General features: G+C 30.4%; 3 protein-coding genes across 3 annotated transcripts; 2 read left to right on the forward strand and 1 right to left on the reverse strand.

The window, feature by feature from the left end:
* Window positions 1-8,923: 8,923 nt before the first annotated feature.
* Window positions 8,924-12,599, forward strand: LOC131845560 (peroxiredoxin-2-like). Its single transcript, XM_059194634.1, has 7 exons — window positions 8,924-9,088; window positions 9,199-9,247; window positions 9,555-9,696; window positions 10,055-10,190; window positions 10,581-10,683; window positions 11,060-11,188; window positions 12,013-12,599. Exons 1-7 carry the CDS (start codon window positions 9,056-9,058, stop codon window positions 12,102-12,104), a joined length of 684 nt encoding a protein of 227 aa, XP_059050617.1. The 5' UTR covers window positions 8,924-9,055; the 3' UTR covers window positions 12,105-12,599.
* Window positions 12,600-13,108: 509 nt separating this feature from the next.
* On the reverse strand, window positions 13,109-15,859 carry LOC131845499 (protein SHQ1 homolog). Its single transcript, XM_059194565.1, has one exon. It carries the CDS (start codon window positions 15,599-15,601, stop codon window positions 14,189-14,191), a length of 1,413 nt encoding a protein of 470 aa, XP_059050548.1. The 5' UTR covers window positions 15,602-15,859; the 3' UTR covers window positions 13,109-14,188.
* Window positions 15,860-16,612: 753 nt separating this feature from the next.
* LOC131845515 (uncharacterized) lies at window positions 16,613-19,067 on the forward strand. The gene is made up of 2 exons (XM_059194585.1): window positions 16,613-16,946; window positions 17,831-19,067. Exons 1-2 carry the CDS (start codon window positions 16,763-16,765, stop codon window positions 18,601-18,603), a joined length of 957 nt encoding a protein of 318 aa, XP_059050568.1. The 5' UTR covers window positions 16,613-16,762; the 3' UTR covers window positions 18,604-19,067.
* Window positions 19,068-19,994: the final 927 nt, after the last annotated feature.

Here is a 19,994-nt window from a genome sequence, read left to right on the forward strand (position 1 = left end):
TGTGCCTTATAAGACATAAGGCATAATAAAATAACTTAGTTGCCATTAAATATTTTAACAAAATTACAAGAAGTTGCTACAATATGGTCACACCACTATACATTTATTGTGATCCTTATATTAATTCAGCTTTACTAAATAGTGGTTACCGAGCAATAAATTTACTTTATTATTGTATGAAAGTTCTATTTTCTCAACAAAAGTTGTTTGAGGTATTTACTATGAATTCGTAATTAATTTGAAGTTGATATACGCACATAGTTTATTAATAATATAGATAATTTGAATTTAGTTACTGTTTGTTCGATTTAATAAGCCCACGAGTAATTATGATATCTCGTGTTCAAAATTAAATCTGATGTTAGTTAACCATTTTAATTGTTAGCTATTCACATTAATTAGGTAAAAATTATGTAAATTTTTAAATAAAATTGTTATCTTATGGGTAAATATAATCTATTTATTGCATTTATTGCTTTAATGCACAAATATAGATATAAAGGTGCGTATGGCGAACATAACAGCTTAAGGCATTTTTCTCCTTGACAACCATAGAGATTAGAAGGGGATGCATTTAAGTAAATAACATATAATGGTAACACTAATATGTTTTTCTAACAATCCCTGTCCTTCCTACTTTTCATACAAGTTTTGTAGAAACGAAAAAAACTTTAGCAAAATAACTTTGTACAAAGCCATCATAATATAAACAAATATAGAATACAAATCTTGCATAGAATTAATATGTTAAAAATTTTATTCCATTTTAGTTAATTGTGTAAATGTTTATATATTGTAAATATAGTCACTTCCGTTGCCCGTTCGCTTAGATATTTTAAACTACCCAACGAATTTTAGTACAGTTTTTAGCAACAGATAGAATGATTCAAGAGGAAGTTTAATATTTATAATACATGTAGGTACCCCTTTGCGAAATCGAGGTGGGTTTCAAAATTAAAAAATATTTATTCATGTAGGACATTTTAGCCGCTTATGAACGTCAAATTTTTACATTATAATTTTATTTTTTCCCTACCGTCCGGGGTACCGTCGTGGGTAGCTAGTAAATAAAATGTTTACCTCTTATTTTAAATTATGCACCTCTTTGCAATATAGACGTGGATATACTCAGATAAAAAAATACCTCTATATCACCTATTTCAGTTGAAAACCAACTAACTTTATAATCTGTGTTTCGGTTGAAGATAAGGCCGGGGTATGGGAGAATGACATCTTAGTCATCCGTAATAAAAACGCATGAGTGGTACCACGTAGATATAGTATGTTATCAAAGACATGATATCTATAGTTCTATTCAAACACTAAGACGGCGGTTGGCACTTACTGTCAGATGGACAGTCGTAGCTAGTTTGCCCATCTAGACAAATAGAAGAAGTCACTAAACGTTTTAGAAAATGCTATTATAAGTTTGAACAATTTCTTACCATTAAAGAGGAGCGAATATGGAATAAATCATAAGAGTTGAAAGCGCTTCTTAATGGCAAGCCGGGAAAACGTTTTCCACAGAATTTCAGAAAAGTTTTAATAATTCTCTTATAAAAATAGTTGAAAATCCTACTTAAATTAACTCATAAAAATGAATTTGCAGTACTTTACTTTTTTAAACATTTTATTTAATAAATAATTAATTCAGAAATAAAGAAAAGTTATTTCAGAAAAAAGGGTTATGCTTCCGTATAGGATGGAATGGGAGAGAATTATTAGTAATAGGGCTCTGCTATTACTGCAGTACATTCATCAAATTAAATAATAATAAAAAAAACCGCGCGGTTTCGCTGGAAATCATCATGATTTATTCCTGTTAAATTCGCCATTAACTAACTTGACTTCATGCTCATCGTAACATTCTAAGCTGCTGCCCCGCTTGCGTTATGATGGGCTAACTGATCGCATAAACCTCCAGCATATATAACTTATGCTTTAGCGCAAGCGGCTGCACTATCATTATTTAAAAAAAACGAATTCGAAACACAGCTCGGAAACATGCTGCTTAGCAGCAGATAAAGGTGAAATAAATACAATCATGTAGATAATGTTATATGGAGTCTACTTCGCTGAAGATGCAAGAAATACTGGCCAAATCTTGTTCATTTTTCAAAAAACAAACAAGAATATCGTCGCAAACTCATTAAATGCTAGCTCTAAAAATAAACAGCTTGGAGACTGAACAAACACTTCATTTTAATATCAATTTAGAATGACAGACGCAACATTTGCATTTCGGAGAATCTGATGCAAATTGCGATCAAAGCTGCTTTCATACTGGAGAGGAAAAATATTATTGTTAATGACTGAGACTAACTGCGGTAACGATTTTTCTTCTCTTCCTCTCAGCGATTCTATGTATACTATTTTTTTTAAAAGGATGATAATGAAATGGTGCAACCGTCAGCGCTAACGGTATACGCTGTCGGAGCGTCGGTGGAGGATAATAAGATGAATATAAGGTCAGATCAGTTAGCCCATTGTAACAATTTCACTAGAAATTTATCATGATGGTTTCCAGAGGGAACCGCGTGGATGTCAACCGGACATGGCACTATGCTAGCAATGGGGTCATTAGTCCACATTACTAACAATCCCCTTTCCCCCCTGTATACTAATATTAAAAATGCTAAACTGTGTATGTATATATAGAAAAACGCACTTTGACACGAGAAGATACGTTTGTTACCTTTTCACGGCTAAACGAATAGTTATTAACCGTGAAGATAAATCATACCACGATGACCGACATCAGCTATCTTTTTTTTTTAAAAACCAGAGAAAATCGTGCATGATATCCTTATATGATTTTGTTTGTGGACTGCTTGAAATTAAACAAATACAAAATGTTACAGTGACCAATATTCTGAGTACTATTTCTTCGTGTTGCTTCTTTAAGCTTTGACTGAATATTGTCGCATAACATGCACACAAAAAATATCGTCAAATTTGAAAATATAACGTATAGTCGATAGAAAAATGTATGCATATTGTAAACAGAGCCTAAGTGAACACGAATAGAGCGCAGATTATGAAGAAATGTTTTAATATTTTATTATTTGAAATGTATATTTAATTTTATTTTTCAATATTCATATTTCAAATATTTCTATTAATTTTATGTTACTATAAATCTTGCTAAAACATTTTAATGGATGACAATGCAATGGTGCTCCCGTCTGTTCTAACAGTTCACGCTGGCGAGACACCTGTGGAAGATGATAAGGTGAACATGAGGTGAGGTCAATTAGGCCATCGTAACAAATTCACCAGTTATATCATGATAGTTTTCAGGGTGAACCGCGTAGAGATAGATGCATTGTTAGCAAAGGGGCCAACAGTGCACATGACTAACAATCCATTTTCTCCCCAAAACATACATTAATATGATTACTATTAATAACTATTAATTTATGTATGGCCATTCAAAGAGGCAATATTGGATTACAATGATTGTTATTTTTTCTGTTAATGTTTATATATGTAACAATTTATTGCTGACAATACAATGTATATAACAATGTTTACTTAAATAATTTAATACGATTAAAATATCCTATATAATATTTCTCATATACCTATATAATTTACTACATCTATGCCAATATTAAAAAGAGTTTGAATACCTATAATGTGTGTGAGTTTGGATGTTCAGAATAATCCTACTGTTCTAATTTTAAAAATTGTTTAAGTGTTGGATACCACATATATTGAGAAAAGCTGTATAATATCAAGCTACGACCAAAAAATAGTGACAATCAATGTTGCATAGATAGAACAAATGTGACGCAAATGAAGTTCTGCGGATCAACCAGTAGTTTATATTATAAAAAGGAAAACAAGATAAAGTTTCACAGCGCTAGAGTCCACACAGTTCGATAACGAGTTTGACCAGCCGATTGTCATGTTTCATACATAATTCATTATTTCAGTGTTTCCTGTTCTCTGAACATTCTTCTTGGCATTTTTCTAGCGGATATATTTTACCTTCAGTTGTGTTTTATTAATAGTGACATTCTATTAAATTCTCATAACGTATTTGAAGCTATACTGTATTATGTACTTAATACCTTTATTGTCCACTTCAATGTCGACTTTTAATTTTTGCTATTCCTTTATTATATTTTCAAACTATTTAAGTTTGAGTGTGTTCGTTGTTACAACAAGAAAATTAAGCATGGACGACATTTAACAAAATGGTAAATGTAACACACAAAATATCCTAAATATAATATATTGTATGACCTTAATAAGTAAATATTCTCTGATAATTTATTTTATTTGGGTTTTAACTTTGCCCACTCAATAAATAAATCATGTAAATAATCTATAATACTTATTCATAAATGCAGCTAAATGACTAATGAAATTTTTGTGTACGTAAATGAGAGTCTATACTGTAGCATTAGTAGCATTTAAGCTGCTTAAACAAGCAACGACGACACTCTCTACTTGTATATCTATAGGTAGAGCCTTGTCACATGCGTCATAAATCATGTTCCAATTAGAGCATCCAGGTAAGCTTCAGAAATGGAGGACCGTTATAACATCATTTGAAGAGAAGGATGATAACGTATTGATAGTCTTGTAACAAGAGATTAAAGACGATTGTAATAAAACGACAAAAAAAAATACCGTATATTTTTAAATTTACCAACTAATATTATAAAACAGTATAATTATTATAAAAACATAGACAATAAAAATATATACTATACAATAGTTTGCAACACTTGGTGAATAGTGGTATACCTACGATGGCGGGAATCTGTATAAGATCACAGGCAGAGGAAGAAATCAGATTAGTTAGACAACAATGGCGACATTAAGGTATATTATAACCTATAAATTATGTATATCTAGCCGTATATATATAAAATATTATGATATAAATCTGGGATCTGTACAAACTTTCATCTGCTATTTCAAATCCTCTCCTATACCTACATATTTTTAGATAAAAAATAGCCTATGTCCGTCCTTGTAATACTATCTAGTCATGATAAATAAATAAAACCTGTTTACCTACGTCGTAAATTGTCAACAAACAGATGGATAGACAGATACACTTCGCATTTATAATATTAAATATAAATTAATGCGATATGCTCAAGTGGCCAATGAATAAATGCTTTTGAGTTTATTCAAATTATATAATAATTAACGGTAGAACAGTTTTGTGGTCCATGAAACCGACCATATTTTGGCATAGTAATAATGCAAATGTGATGAAGTTTCAAATTATACCGTAATCTCGCCAAATAACTGCGAAATAGGGATAAACTTCTGTGTAGGTACATACCTACCACAAGTTAGACAAAGTTCTCGCTGGGTTCGCTTTCTGTCTGTGTGTTTTGGTTGAAATACAAATATTGACCGTAAAATATCTACAAAGTTTTATAAATTTCCTCTGTATATAACTACAGACTACATATATGTACAACTACATACATACATAATGTGTACCTACGTGGTTGACCGTTAAAATTTCATAATGTTAGGTAACGAAATGTAACTTTGCAGTCGGATAGTTGGCATTAGACATATATTTATATTATAAAAAAATATAAATATATATGTCTCATGTCAACTATCGGAAATATATTGATATTACATGCATAATAAATATATTATTAAGTACTATTGTGCTCGCGGTTTGCAAATTTCAATAACAAATATAGCCTATGTGTTATTATGAGCCATAAGTACTAATGCTGAAAAGTTTTACCAAAATCCGTTCAGTAGTTTTCGCGTGAAAGAGTAACATATATCCATACTTACAAACTTTCGGCATTTATAATAATAATTAATAATACGATATAATACAACACAAACATAATACTCTATGTATTATGTTTGTGTGGTATTATATATAAAATAACCATATATCCACCACTGCGTCTAGTATACCATTCGCGATACAACTTTTGCTCCACTTTCGCAGATAGACCGATCAACAGCATAAAAAACTATATACCTGCAGGCACATTGTAAAACAATGTAGTTTACCAAATATTATTTTACTAGACTTTAAAAAATAAATATCATAGAAAAGAAATAATCTGCTGATAGACTACCAACTGGAAAATCTGAAACGTGTATGTTAATTGCAGTCCTGTTTCTATTAAAATCGAACGGATTTAACTTCAATTAGATAAAAAATATCTATATGAATTGGCGATGCTCTGAAGTCCTTGTTTGTCATCTGAAAATATCTGTATCATTGAACTGTTGCAAGCCTAATCAAATCAAATCAAATATAATCATTTATTTATGTAGGACATTTTAGACGCTTATGATCGTCAAGTTATATGTGGAGGATCTGCAGCATATTTGGAATACTAGTTTGATTTTTGAGAATAAATTGAAAGAGGAACAGAGAAGCAGGGTAAGTAAAAAATACATTTAATTATTGTCAAAGTATTTATACAATGCCACTTCATGTTGGCAATTCTTTTGAATAGTATCGTATTAGGTAATAATCAAAATATTTTGTAATGTTTCTTTCATGAATGATGGCCGTTATATCCGCACCATGGTATGCATAGGAAGTTGTATGAACAGGCCTAATCAAAAAGTTTAATGAAATAACCATCAAACTTGCCTCAGACGCTTAACCGACCACATTGAATTGCGCCAAATTGAAGTACCTAACTTTGATATGACCTACAAAAACTTGTCTAACTTCTGCATCGTGTTTTGTAATAGATTTTCTTTGGTGTTAATGAAAGAGCTTATAAGGTCTTAAGGACAGGATAATGAAAACTTTGAAAATTCCATGTAATTTACGTTGCGAACAATTTTCTACGCAATTTAGTTATCAAGGTACATAAACCGATTTTATAATAATTATTATTATTTATTCAGTATACCACTGTACTGTGTGAAAAATATAAAAGAACTTAAAAACTAATGCTGCACTAAAAGCTGAAAGAACTTCCAGTCAGCTGGTGCAACCTTTAATTTCAGCGCTGATTCAAAATTTAATTATTCTTGAAAAATTATGTTTATTTGAAAAATAGGTACTGTACATTATTCTGAATACCTTTACATGGGCACCGTTTACTATCGCACTGTTTGCCATCGATAAAGAATTTATTCCCATATACTGGAACCTAAGTGATACTACTCGGACAGTACTATTTCAGAGGAGCTTCGTCCCGCGTACCTACACTTACATAAATCTTGGAATGAACTACCTGCCGAGGTTTTATCCAGAGACTGCAGCTTGGAGTTTTTCGAGAAGGGTATTGCATTAACTGAAGAGTCTTGTGTAGCTGTGTAAAACTGAAAAATATATATTTCATAATAATTATATTTGTAGTATTGTACCTACAATGACCTACATACATTAGCGAACTCGCGAGACTAGTCCATGGTATAATAGTATAATAGTTACTATGATAATTCAAATATTAATTTTAGTTTATATAAGTATATATACCTACTAGTAATATAACTTTAGGTATAATAATAATAAGTGTAATTCATTATTTATTATATTATGTATTTGTAATTGCATAAAGTAAAGTAAGTATATATATAAATGATTCAGATTCAAATGCTACATTCAGCTATTGCATTCATTCTTTTTTCTCAATAATGAGAATAACAAAAGCACATTAGCCAGTAATCTTTTGTACAGGCACTTATCCCAAAAAATCCGATGGTCCAATCTGGGTCATTCAATTAAGTAATCTTATTGACGTAGTAAGCCGTCAGTCTACTAGCGGCCGCCTTTTAAAGGATCTTGGCCTATTCATGCCTTTTTGTTTAATGTATCCAACGAAATCCCATAGTGCTTTTATTTATACTTATTCATAGTTTTCAACTTGTTCATGGCTTAAAACACAAAAAATACATATGATAAGAGTCTTGTATGAATTTACATACATGATTGTAACTTCATTCATATTACCAGAACATTACCTACATAATGAAGACGCCAAACGCATTGTTTATTTTTTTATTAAGTACAGAGTTGGTAAAAACCGCACCCCAATCAGTTTAGCCGTTTCTAAGATTACCGCGCACAAATACACAGATAATGGTTCTAATACCTACGGTAATAAAGTATTCTTGAGAATACTCAAGAATAACAATATTTCTCATATATCTTCCATGTAGGTACAGCGATCAGTTATTTTTATTATATTTTTATTACCTATACGTAAATCTGAACAATAAAAAGTAGTCGTAGTATTATAAAGCCGATAGTAATGTCCTTTGCCTTAGCGAGTAGCAATTTTCTAATAGTGTTAACGGATCCGTAGTTCCTCGCTTAGGAAATGAAAGAGAACGGTGCTCGATTAATTGATTTCCAATATTGCATTGCAACGTACAAGTGACATAATTTGGCCAATTTGCTTCAGAATAGTAGGTAACTAATAGTAATTAGCATCACGGAAAGAAGAGTACTGAAAATAATACGTTGATACACAGTCATATTCACATATACTTAAAGGTATATAAATATTTCTATGATTTGTGAGGGTATATCTATAAATTAGAAACTCTTTCGTTGACTTTCGATTTAAGAGTCCCTAAACAAAAACAATTTGAAAATACAGAAAAAAAACATATACGCCTAGAAGTGAACTGCCTTTTTCTCTTTTTAGAATCGGATGCGAATAAATAAAAAAACGAGCTAGTTCTCAAGAGAGTTGCAGTTTAAATTGGACAATCCCTGTTCCGATTTATACGCGAAACTAATAATATAGCTAGGAAAATATAATAGGTACAGTTTTGAGTGATTTATTTAACTTAAGAATTAATACATTTTAATTAAATAACAATATTGATAACGTTTTCCCGATATTTTAAATATTGAATCTGGCTACACTTGTCGAAACTTCAGTTGAATAGCTCGAAAATTACGTCTATTCTACCCAAAGAGTAAAGTACATATACCAAAAGGATTCTACCCAAAGCCTTAAAACAAATAAAAAATATTCACTTCATTTCAATTTCTTATTTTTTAGTGTAGTGATTTGTTAGTTCTTCATATTTTAGCGATTCACATATCTTTAATTCAACATACTTATTAATAATGTCTGTTTTTGTGAAACACCTAGTGCGCAAAGTGAGTGTCATATTACCAAATAAATAATTTAATGTCTATAACCTCTCAGATACCTACATAAACATTTTAATTACTAAAACTTCATATTTTTTTATTATTTGTGACTTCAGGTACTGTCGCCTGCGCTTTCAACTGCATCGAAGACAAATTTTTCTACAAGTAAATACTTATTGGTTTTACTTTAGCTTATTGTTTTATTACATAACCTCTTGACATTCGGCTTTTTACTATCACAAAAATACTATGGTGTTCCATATAATGAACGAACCTTCTTCATCTTTTTTTACACACCTACAATTTAATTGGGCGCCTATATTTAATATCAAGTATTATATTGTGGATGATGAAATATATCATTGTCTTACTGAAGAACAAATGAAACGAGAAGCTACATATATTTTTGCAATAGATTGTAATGTTGTCAATAAAGACTTTATAATTTAAACCATTAAACATTTCATTTCAGCCAGTGCTGCCTTTGTACCAAGGGTACAAAAACCTGCACCAGACTTTGCTGCAACTGCTGTAGTAAATGGAGAATTTAATCAGCTTAAATTGTCTGATTTTTCTGGAAAATATGTTGTACTATTCTTCTACCCATTAGATTTGTAAGTGGACATAGTTAATTATTTCTTTTTATATATTTTATGAAAATGAATGAAGCAAATAACTGTAATCCTAAATGGGACACACTTCAAGAAAAATATTAGCTTCATTCTACTGTCTTCAATTAATGTATATACTTTATTTTAATATGGAATATCAATGTTGTTAAATAATGAATAATGTAATAAAATACATCATCAATTACTCGAGAATCAATTATGTTATCAACACAACAAATTCATTACTATTTGGATTTTTTATGTAAAAATTAAATCTTTTTAATTATTACATAAAAAATCCAAGTATATAATATAATATATAATAAATAGAATATTAATTGACAATTTTTTGCCATTTCAGTACATTTGTTTGCCCAACAGAGCTGATAGCATTCAGTGATAGGGCCAAAGACTTTGCCAATATTGATTGTCAGGTCATTGGTGTCTCTACGGACTCAGAGTTCAGTCATTTAGCCTGGATTAATACACCACGAAAAGTAAGTTTACATTTCTTCTTAAGTCATGACAAACTTTTAAATAATAATTAATTATTTGTTGATTGATGGTTTACTAAACATTTATTATCTAAAGAATGGTGTAAATATTTGTTGTCACATTTTTCTTCTCATACTGATATTCTATTTTCATAAAGCCTACCCTATTGCAACCCAGTGCCATTATTTCACATTCATAATTCATCTAATATATGTACTGGATATGAAATTTAAAATAACAGTTTCTAATTGCATGTATCTAATCTTACGCTGTAGTAACATAAATTTGGCAACTGTTAACTGAAGCAACTATCACCTGTGCCATGCTACATCGCTTAGTATAAACTAATTCAATATTGTAATGCCCTTAAATGTATAATTTATTATTTACAGGATGGTGGTTTAGGTAAACTAGACTTTCCATTACTGGCTGATTATAATAAGACAATATCCCAGGATTATGATGTCCTACTTGATGGTGGTTTTGCACTCCGTGGTGAGTATATCCATAATTCCATACTGATATTCTATAAACAGAGGGTGAGAAAAATATGTTGTAATATCCTGTAAAAGGAGTAAAGTCAATGGTTATAGTAGTTGAACTCACCATCTTACTTTCAATGCTATTTTGGCTTGATAAAAACTGTTGTAATCAGTTAACGCTAAATTATGAAATTATTATATTTCATAATTTAGCTATATAAATTAATCACCTGTGTTTAGGAATGTCAGCTCTGACACCCTTGGTACAAAATGCTCTATTTCATTATGTTTTAAATATATACTCTGTTTAAACATCTAGTCACATAACACTCCCACTATCTATGATTAGTGTATGTTATTATTATAGAGTAACAAATATATTTTTCCAGGTCTATTCATCATAGACAGAAATGGTATACTGAGACACTTATCGATTAATGATTTGCCTGTAGGCAGATCAGTAGATGAAACTCTCAGGCTAGTAAAAGCCTTCCAGTTTGCTGATAAACATGGTGAAGGTATGCTTATTAAAAATCAATATTATGTACTATAATTAATACAATATATTGGTAATTGTTACTATATGCATAACATGATGAAAATATTCTGTTTGTCTTATATATCTGCATAGTAATATTATAAATTAAAAGGTGTGTATGTTTATTATATTTTAAGACTTAATGGCTGAATAGATATTAATAAAATTTTATATGAAAATAGATTGTAGATAGGATATATGCTGCATGTAATCTCTCAATATTATTTGTGTGGAGGAAAAAGTATAAGATGAACTTTTGCATATGAAATAACAGCTGTTATACATTAAATCAAGATATTTATCTTAAAAATCACTACCATGTGTATAAAAATATAAATTAATATAAAAAGATTTTATTTACAGTTCTGGATAGATCTTAGCTTGATTTTACATTCTGATCTGTATTTTTTTAGTCTGTCATTTTCTCATTTCACTTGTGTTGTTATGTTTTTTGGTTGTTTGGTTATTGTATACAATTTTAATCTTATTCTGAGATTCTTTACTTATAGGCATATTATTTAATATATAAAAAATATACACTGTAGTTTGAGTTTGTATTTAAAATTAACAATTATTATGTTTAACAGAAACAGTGCATAAACCAAATGGGTCATTTGTAATTGTAAACGATACAGAATTGTAAATGGAGACATAAATTTGTCCAAGACTTAACCTCCGTAAGATTGTGCTGTTTAATCATAGTTACTTAATTTTTGCATACTTTTTATTAATTTTATTTTTTATACTTAGATTAGAAATAGATTTTTATTTATATTTACTTATATCAAATTTATTCTTTTTCAGTTTGTCCTGCCAACTGGAATCCAGACACAAATGCTGACACCATAAAACCAAGTCCAAAGGAAAGCAAGGAATATTTCAAAAAAGCTAATTGAATATTAGAATGCAATAATAAGTGGCTACTTTAAATTACTCTGGTAAGTAATAATGAATATGTACATCAGTTTATTTGATATTGTTATTGAATTAAATAATGGTAATTCAATATAATATTATGTTGTGTAACCAGTAACACTTAATGTAGAAACGGAGGTCATATGATAGTTAAAAATCTGATATTAGTTTTATAATATATAGAATCTATTATTTTATTTTAATGTAGATATCACAAAAATCAGTCATTTTGTAGTTGGGACTCCATTATTAGTATTTTTGTGATAGCTAAATTCAGTTGCTGAATTGTTTGAAGGTTCCAGGTTTATGTTGTTGATATATATGGATTACAATTAGTACTATTTATTGCTACTTAATCACTATATTTTATCAACAAAGTATAATCTCTATTGATATGTATCAAGCAGTTACTCTATGAAATCACATATTTTTTACAAATATTCACAAAACAATTGTTAATAATAATAAATAAATAGTTTGCAATTAAATGATTTGCGTTAATAATGTAATCTAGTCCATTAATCTGACGGTTGTAAGGAAAAAATATTAAAAATATATATATACTTAACGTTTATGTGACTAAAATGTCGTACAGGATCGATTTTTAATTTCACTTAATATTCCACCCTCAATTAACATTACACTGGGCTATAGTTACAAAGCAAATATTATTATTTATGTAAAGCATGGTTTTTAAATCCCTAAACCTATCTTCCATGTCAAGGCCTGTATAACCCACAGTATACTTTTTTGTAGGTTTTGAATCCTTTCATATACTCCGAATGTTATTGAATATTGTATTTATTGTATAAAACTATATAAAAGCATTTATAAATAAGTGGTATGGGTAAGTAAGTACTGATTGTTGTAATTCTCACCTTTATTTTCTGTTAGTTAATAAAAAACTCAAATTAATTTTCAAGTGTTTTATTTAATTCTCCTTTCAATACATAGACTACATATTTAACTAATATTTTGATTATTTAATTCTAATAGTATAGCAGAAACTACTATCTATAAACTACTAATAAGATTGTAACATTGCTAACTAACCACTTTACCAAGTGGATCAAAATTCAAAATAGTATATATGGTAGAATTACATTTAGAATAATCACTACCTCTAAAGTGATTAAAGAATTGTTTAAATTGGTACAGAATTATTTTTGAGATTACACCCCATAACGCGCTAATAATAACATTTCTACTACAACTATAGATATTACATTTGAACACAATACTCATTTAACACTATCTGACCTACAAGTATTCTACAGTTATACATGTATTAATCAGAAACATTAATTTACAAGAAAACTGGCATATATTTATAATTATCTTCCATGGTGTATTAAGGCCATGAGTTCTACCTGTATTACCTGTGAGTATTAAGCCATTATTATAGAAGCTAATACTATTAGACTATGTAAGCAACTGGTTCATTAGTTCCAGAGACAATAAACACTTAATGTAGAACATATCTTTTAAATATCTTTGATTCAATAAGGTTTTCTATACATAATAGAATTTACCTATTATTACATAAAATCGATAACAATTACACAGATCATTTCCAATTATTAATATATTTTCTGATGGTTAGAATAATACATTTACTTATTCAAGTAAGTGATAGAAGCATTACAATTACTATGGTTACACATAATTTATATGTATACATTTACTGCTAAGCACTATTTTTATTGTAAGTGTTCCAGTATTCAATATCCAGTAAACTATTTAGTTAGCCCATATGTAATGCATATGGTATAACTAAATAGTTTGTTTACATCTATATTTTTGAGAAACATTGAATAATTCTCATATATTCCTAATATGTATAATAACAAGAGTTTATATTACATTGATATAATACCTAGCTAGGATCTGAAATATCTATGATAGATATTTATAGACTCTTAAAATAGATAAAGGATAACCCATATATGCATGACTTTATATCATTTATATGTGTTCATTGTTCATGTTTGTCACAATGGTTCAAATGCAATTTGTAACTTTTCAACTATTACAAGCCTTTGCTTGAACAGTCGAAGTTCTGATGTTATAATGGGTCATCATCAGAATCCAGTTCCTCAGAAGAATCATCAGATGAATCGCTGCTGGAGTCTGATGAATCACTGCTGGAATCCGATGAATCACTACTTGAATCAGAATCGGAGTCAGTCTGTTCGATTATCCTATTCCTCTTTGGTAATAAAGACATTGATGCAAGCTGTAATGCCATCTGATTCTCCATTATTTCCAGTTCATCCTGCTGGACCAATCTTCCTGCCATTTCAAATTCTTCCAAGTCCAAATTTAAATCAGTTTTTGCAATTTCTGTATTGGCTATATTATTACATAATTCATCAATTTCATCAGTATGACATTTCTGGAGGAATATTAGGTAGTCTTGTATATATAATTGATTTAATATGTATCGAGCATCATTGCTTGTAGTAAACATTTTATAAATTTCAATAACACATTTAATCACAAATTTCTTGCCTTTCCTAAACAATGTTACTACATCATTCTTCACTTTTTCACATAGTTCAAAGTTGCGAAATATAGGATAAATTAGTGCTCTCCGGTAACATGATATCAAGGTCTCCTGTACATTGTTGAATGCACAAAACCAACTTAATGTTGAAGATAACTTATTTATGGTCCAACTTGATTCAACAGTGCTTTCATTTAATGTTGTCCGTTTATCATAGCAGTAGCCATAAAGAATGTCAATTAGACCATATAGTACTTGTTTATATTCATTTTTACTTAACAAATAATTTTTATTGGGCAACTCTTTCAACACACCGACCTCAGCATCAGTGAATTCTATACTGTTAATATCTAAATTAGTCCAATTAGGTGATGAGGATAAATATGGTGCAATGAGTTCCTCATCAAAGTAATCAGCTAAGTAGTGATCCGATGAGAACTTCCTATCTTCATAGTCAATTCTAATTTTATTCCGTTCTGCAATTGAAACTCTTTCAGGATACCGCAACTCAAATATCTGAGGAAATTCTGTACCTATGTCTTGAAACTCTGTAGTGACTTTATTTGCAAAACCATAGCTATATTTGTCACCACTATCACTGTCGTCGCTGTTGTCAAAAGTTATCCCATTATCGTCAAGCATTTCTACCAAATCGGGATTGACAGATGGTATATCACGAGGTGCAATAAGACATGTTATCATGTCCAAGTTTTCAAAATACTCTCCAGGAACTTCCTTATCAAAGGTTAGATTGAAATCGCCAGAATCACAGGTATAGGTCCCTACCGAGTTATCCGACTGATCCACGATCTTGCCTGGAAGCTGGAGCCGGAGGAAGTACGGACTGGAGAGAAAGAGGAAATTATCACCATCTACATCGATCTCGGTATCTCTAACATTTGTATACGGTGCATGCACACATATGAAGACATGGTTGTCGTCTTGACTTAATTTGAAACGTGGAGTTAGCATCTTGAATAAGATATCTATCACACAGCTGCTTTAGAAGGACTACGGAAAATCGACTCTAACATGTATTGATCACTACCCTACCAATGAATTTAAATCTCACTTCCAAATACTTTAATTCAAACTTGATTGTATTAAAAGTGTAACAATAATAACCAATCTAAAGCATGAATCTGTATATTGAATCAACATGGCAAAAGAACATGGTAATATTAATTTATTTCAATTCAATCGAACTGGATGGATAATGATATATCTATGAATTTCATATATTTTTTTATAGAGGTAATAAGATTTGAAACCATAGATAAATATACTTAGAATATTGACGTTTGGGCACAGAACAGCAATATTTATTTTTTTTATTAAGTATTTAGAACAGCAATATTCCCGTTAGGGTGGCCAAACTTAAAAAAGTACCTCTGATAATTTTTTTTATAGAAAATTGACTAAAATTTTCGTTTTAACATTAAACTTTAATTAGTTCAGTGAATTATTGTAAGCATAATTATTTGGTATTATAATATAAGATTTTTAGAAAAAGCTTATTTTTTATCCAAAATCATTATTGTTTTTTTTCATAGTTTAATAGTTTCATACGCATAAAAACTTCAAGTCTGAGTACCGATTATACTATTTCTTGTCGTTTATGGTGTTCTCCTTAGTGAGCTCAATAACAATTTTTAGCGTTTATGATGGCCACTACAATCTGTATTGTGTGTTCAGTATTATAGTGTCTTCCTTTCTAAGAACCGATTATTTATTTATATATTATTATTTAGGTTATTGTAAGAATATTTATAGATGCGGTTCAGTACTATATATAAAGCAATTTTAAAATAGCAGTAAAAAAAGAAATTCGGTTCGTAAGTTTGTTGATTATGAGAAAGAGTTACCAAGCAAGGATGTTTTCATGTGCAGTCAGTAGATTCGCCACACATTGTTGGCAGCACTGTAGTCCTTCATGCATTTTGAAGTCGGAAACACTCATCGCAGCTTTTTTAAAACGCTGAGAAAGTGGAGAAATTTGCTGAAAAACGTCAATAAAACTTAAAAATTATTTGATTTTGAGAGGAGCAGTAGAAGCTTTGCGTTATAACTTCGAAATCGTGTGCGTTTACTAATAATGTAAATTGGTAAACCCGAAAAACCGATTGTGTAGATATGTCGTTAATTGATGTAGAACAGTTTATAAATGAAATAAAGTCGAGACCATTGTTATATAGTACTAATGCTGTATCGACGGACCCTAGAATTAGGCATGAAAGGCAAGAGTTATGGCTACAAGTATGTGCCAAACTTATATCAGGTTGGGACACGATCGATGAAAGAGAAAAATATGCTACGAGTAAGTGTTGCCCTGTGATATTTTTAATATGTCCACAATTTCAAGATTAAAATATTGTACAATTAATGTAAGAGTAATATATCTGATAGTGCAAAACTAATGAAAAACGCAGTATTCATACATAGATAGTAGTATTAGTTACTACAGTACTGTTATATTACTGGTTACTTTTAATACAAATGACTACTACAATTTTTAAGCTACAACTGTAGTCTATCCTTTCTTTTTGTAGGTAGTTAAAATTTTAGACATGCATAAGATGTTAGTTGAGGTGGGGGGAGGGGTGTTTGTATTGGACACTAGTGGTCTCATCACCATACTTTTCCTACTTGTAATATACCATATCAGGTCCACATCCATCCAGTCCCCCATGGGATTTTGATTTTTTGCTCATATCAGCATCCTCTACTGGTGGAAATGATAATTATTAAAAGGAGGTAGTAATGTCCTATTTGTAAAATGTACTTTAATAATAATTATTGTATTATTTTGAATTGTGATTTTATATTTGAATTTATTTTAACTTCAATATTAGTAATTATGTCACTATAATACATTTACCAGATACCTCCTTTAACAAGATAACTACAGTAATTACAAATAAACAACACTGGACTTCAGCACAGGTGATATATGTACTTATTTTGTACTCTCTCTATTTACATAATTTGCAACAATACTAATAACTGGGTAATGTACTTTAAGCTTAGATACTAACCTTAAGACTTTAATTATAATGAATTAATTATATTATTTTTAAAATGTTTATACTTAAAATAACTAGAGCAGTATTTAAAAACACAAAATATTTATTTATAAGCTAATGGATTGGTACACCTGCCTGAGCTAACAGTATTTAGAAGTTTTATAAATATTTGTTATAGGTAAGGAAATGCAACACAAATGGAGGCATATCCGAGATAATTATCGAAGAGAATTACAAATACAGAACAAAGTAAAACGTGGCTTACTTAAACGGACTAGGAAAACTTACAGGTATTACACACAACTGCAATTTCTTAATCCTTCTAATACCTGCACAGGTAGTGTAACGTCTGGTGATAGAGCATCACAACAAGAGTCAGATGAGGACGAAACAGACAGTACTCTAAGTACAAGAATGAAGATCTTATTACGCCATAAACGCCGTAAGAAAAGTAAGAAAATACAAATCATGGAAAGGTCTACGAAAAGTATAACAACATCTGTAGAAAACAATGCTCAAGACTTAGTATCAGATCATAATAAAAATGACCATGAACAACAAGAATGTGATGAAGACAGAACTTTTTGCTTATCATTAGTAAAATCTTTCAAGAAAATGAATGAAGAAGCAAAACTAAGTGCAAAGATTGATATTTTGAATGTTATCCGTCGCTTCTCATATCCTCAAAGTAATTTTCAACAAGTTTATACTGATCCTTTGACATATGATTCACCGAGGCAATCACAAGATTCAATTTTAAACAATCAATGGCAAGTAGAGAGTTCTCTTGAAGATTCTGAAGATGAATTACCTCTTGATCTGCATTCTATGCATAGAGAGAAAAGAAGTGGTCGATATGTAAGATCAGTAACACCTGATTCTGCAGCTAGTTGTTCAGCATTTGACATCAGCCCAACAAATTTCCTTTCATTTTCCCATTGTCTAAAATGACCCAGCCCAACTATTACCAACTCAGAAGACCGCGACTTTTGAACGGGTTCAGCAAACAGTACCATATTATTATACTTATTACTAGCTGACCCGGCAATCGTTGTTTTGTCATCTAAATTAAACTTACTATTAAAAAATAGGGGTTGGTAATAGAAGGATGAAAATTTAGGGTTGTATGAATTTTTTAATGCCACATTATAAAAAATTAAATACTTATCACTTAGGGGTATGAAAAATAGATAATAGCTGATTCTCAGACCTACTGAATATGCATATAAAATTCATAAAAATCTGTTAATAAGTTTAGGGCATTTGTTAACTTACATTGTGACACGAAAATTTTATATATATCAAGTCTATAGTAAGTAAATATCTAGTCAATGTCACTATTCGAGAGCATGGTTATTCTTCTAAGAAAAATATTTCTCTTAAAATCCTTCTAAATTAAAAACATAGTAGAAACATCAATATACATACCATTATGTGGTATAATATAGTTCATTTTCCCTGTTAGTGTTTGCGCCAAGTATTTTTTAAGTGGATAATGAATGATGCAGGAATGGTGCTCTCGTTTAAGCTGACAAGTCTATATTGTCAGTCCCTCGACCACATACGTGGCCTGAAAAGGCGTAGGTTACTGGAACCCGATGACTAATCAGGATCACCTAAAGAGACACACTGTAGCGTTAGGTATATTTGATGTGATGAGGTGTCGCACCATAATATATTGTTTATTGTAGTATGTAGGTAGTGAGTGTACCGGTGAAATAATACTATTTATTGTACATTAGACATTTAGTAAGTTTATTAGGTAGTGTGCTACATGGCTTATTAGTAACGCCGTAATTCGGACAGACTTTAAATCAACTCCAAATCTATGTTATCTTGAGAGGTAGACTAATGGGATTGTGCGGAATGTTGACTGAAACATTACAAGACGCTGATTCTGATGGGAATCACACTACCTGCTACGTAACTTTTACCACATCTATACATAGTCTTCGTTGGACACAAAAAAAAAATGTCGTATATATATGCTGGCCTGTCCAAACATACTTAATAAAGTCAAGTCAGGTGGCAAATTCAGCATCGTGGGAATTCGCTAGTAATCATACCACGATGTTTTCGCGTGGACATGGATGTAACATCACTATCCCACCGAAAATTTATTACACATTGCTCCACACAGGTGCTCCATTGCTAGCAATGTACCATGTCAAATCGACCTAAATGTTGTCCCCTTAACAGGATCTTTGTTAATTCCTGATAAATTTATTATGATCATTTATACGATGACTATGCACAATATATTTATGCAGGTCGCAGTGCTACAGGTGTAAGAGCCTGACAATAGACCAAAACCCTCAATAAAAACTGACCTGACTTCATGA

Source organism: Achroia grisella, unplaced genomic scaffold, assembly GCF_030625045.1.
Source record: "Achroia grisella isolate CSIRO2021 unplaced genomic scaffold, CSIRO_AGI_Agris_v1 utg474, whole genome shotgun sequence".
NCBI classification, from domain to species: domain Eukaryota; kingdom Metazoa; phylum Arthropoda; class Insecta; order Lepidoptera; family Pyralidae; genus Achroia; species Achroia grisella.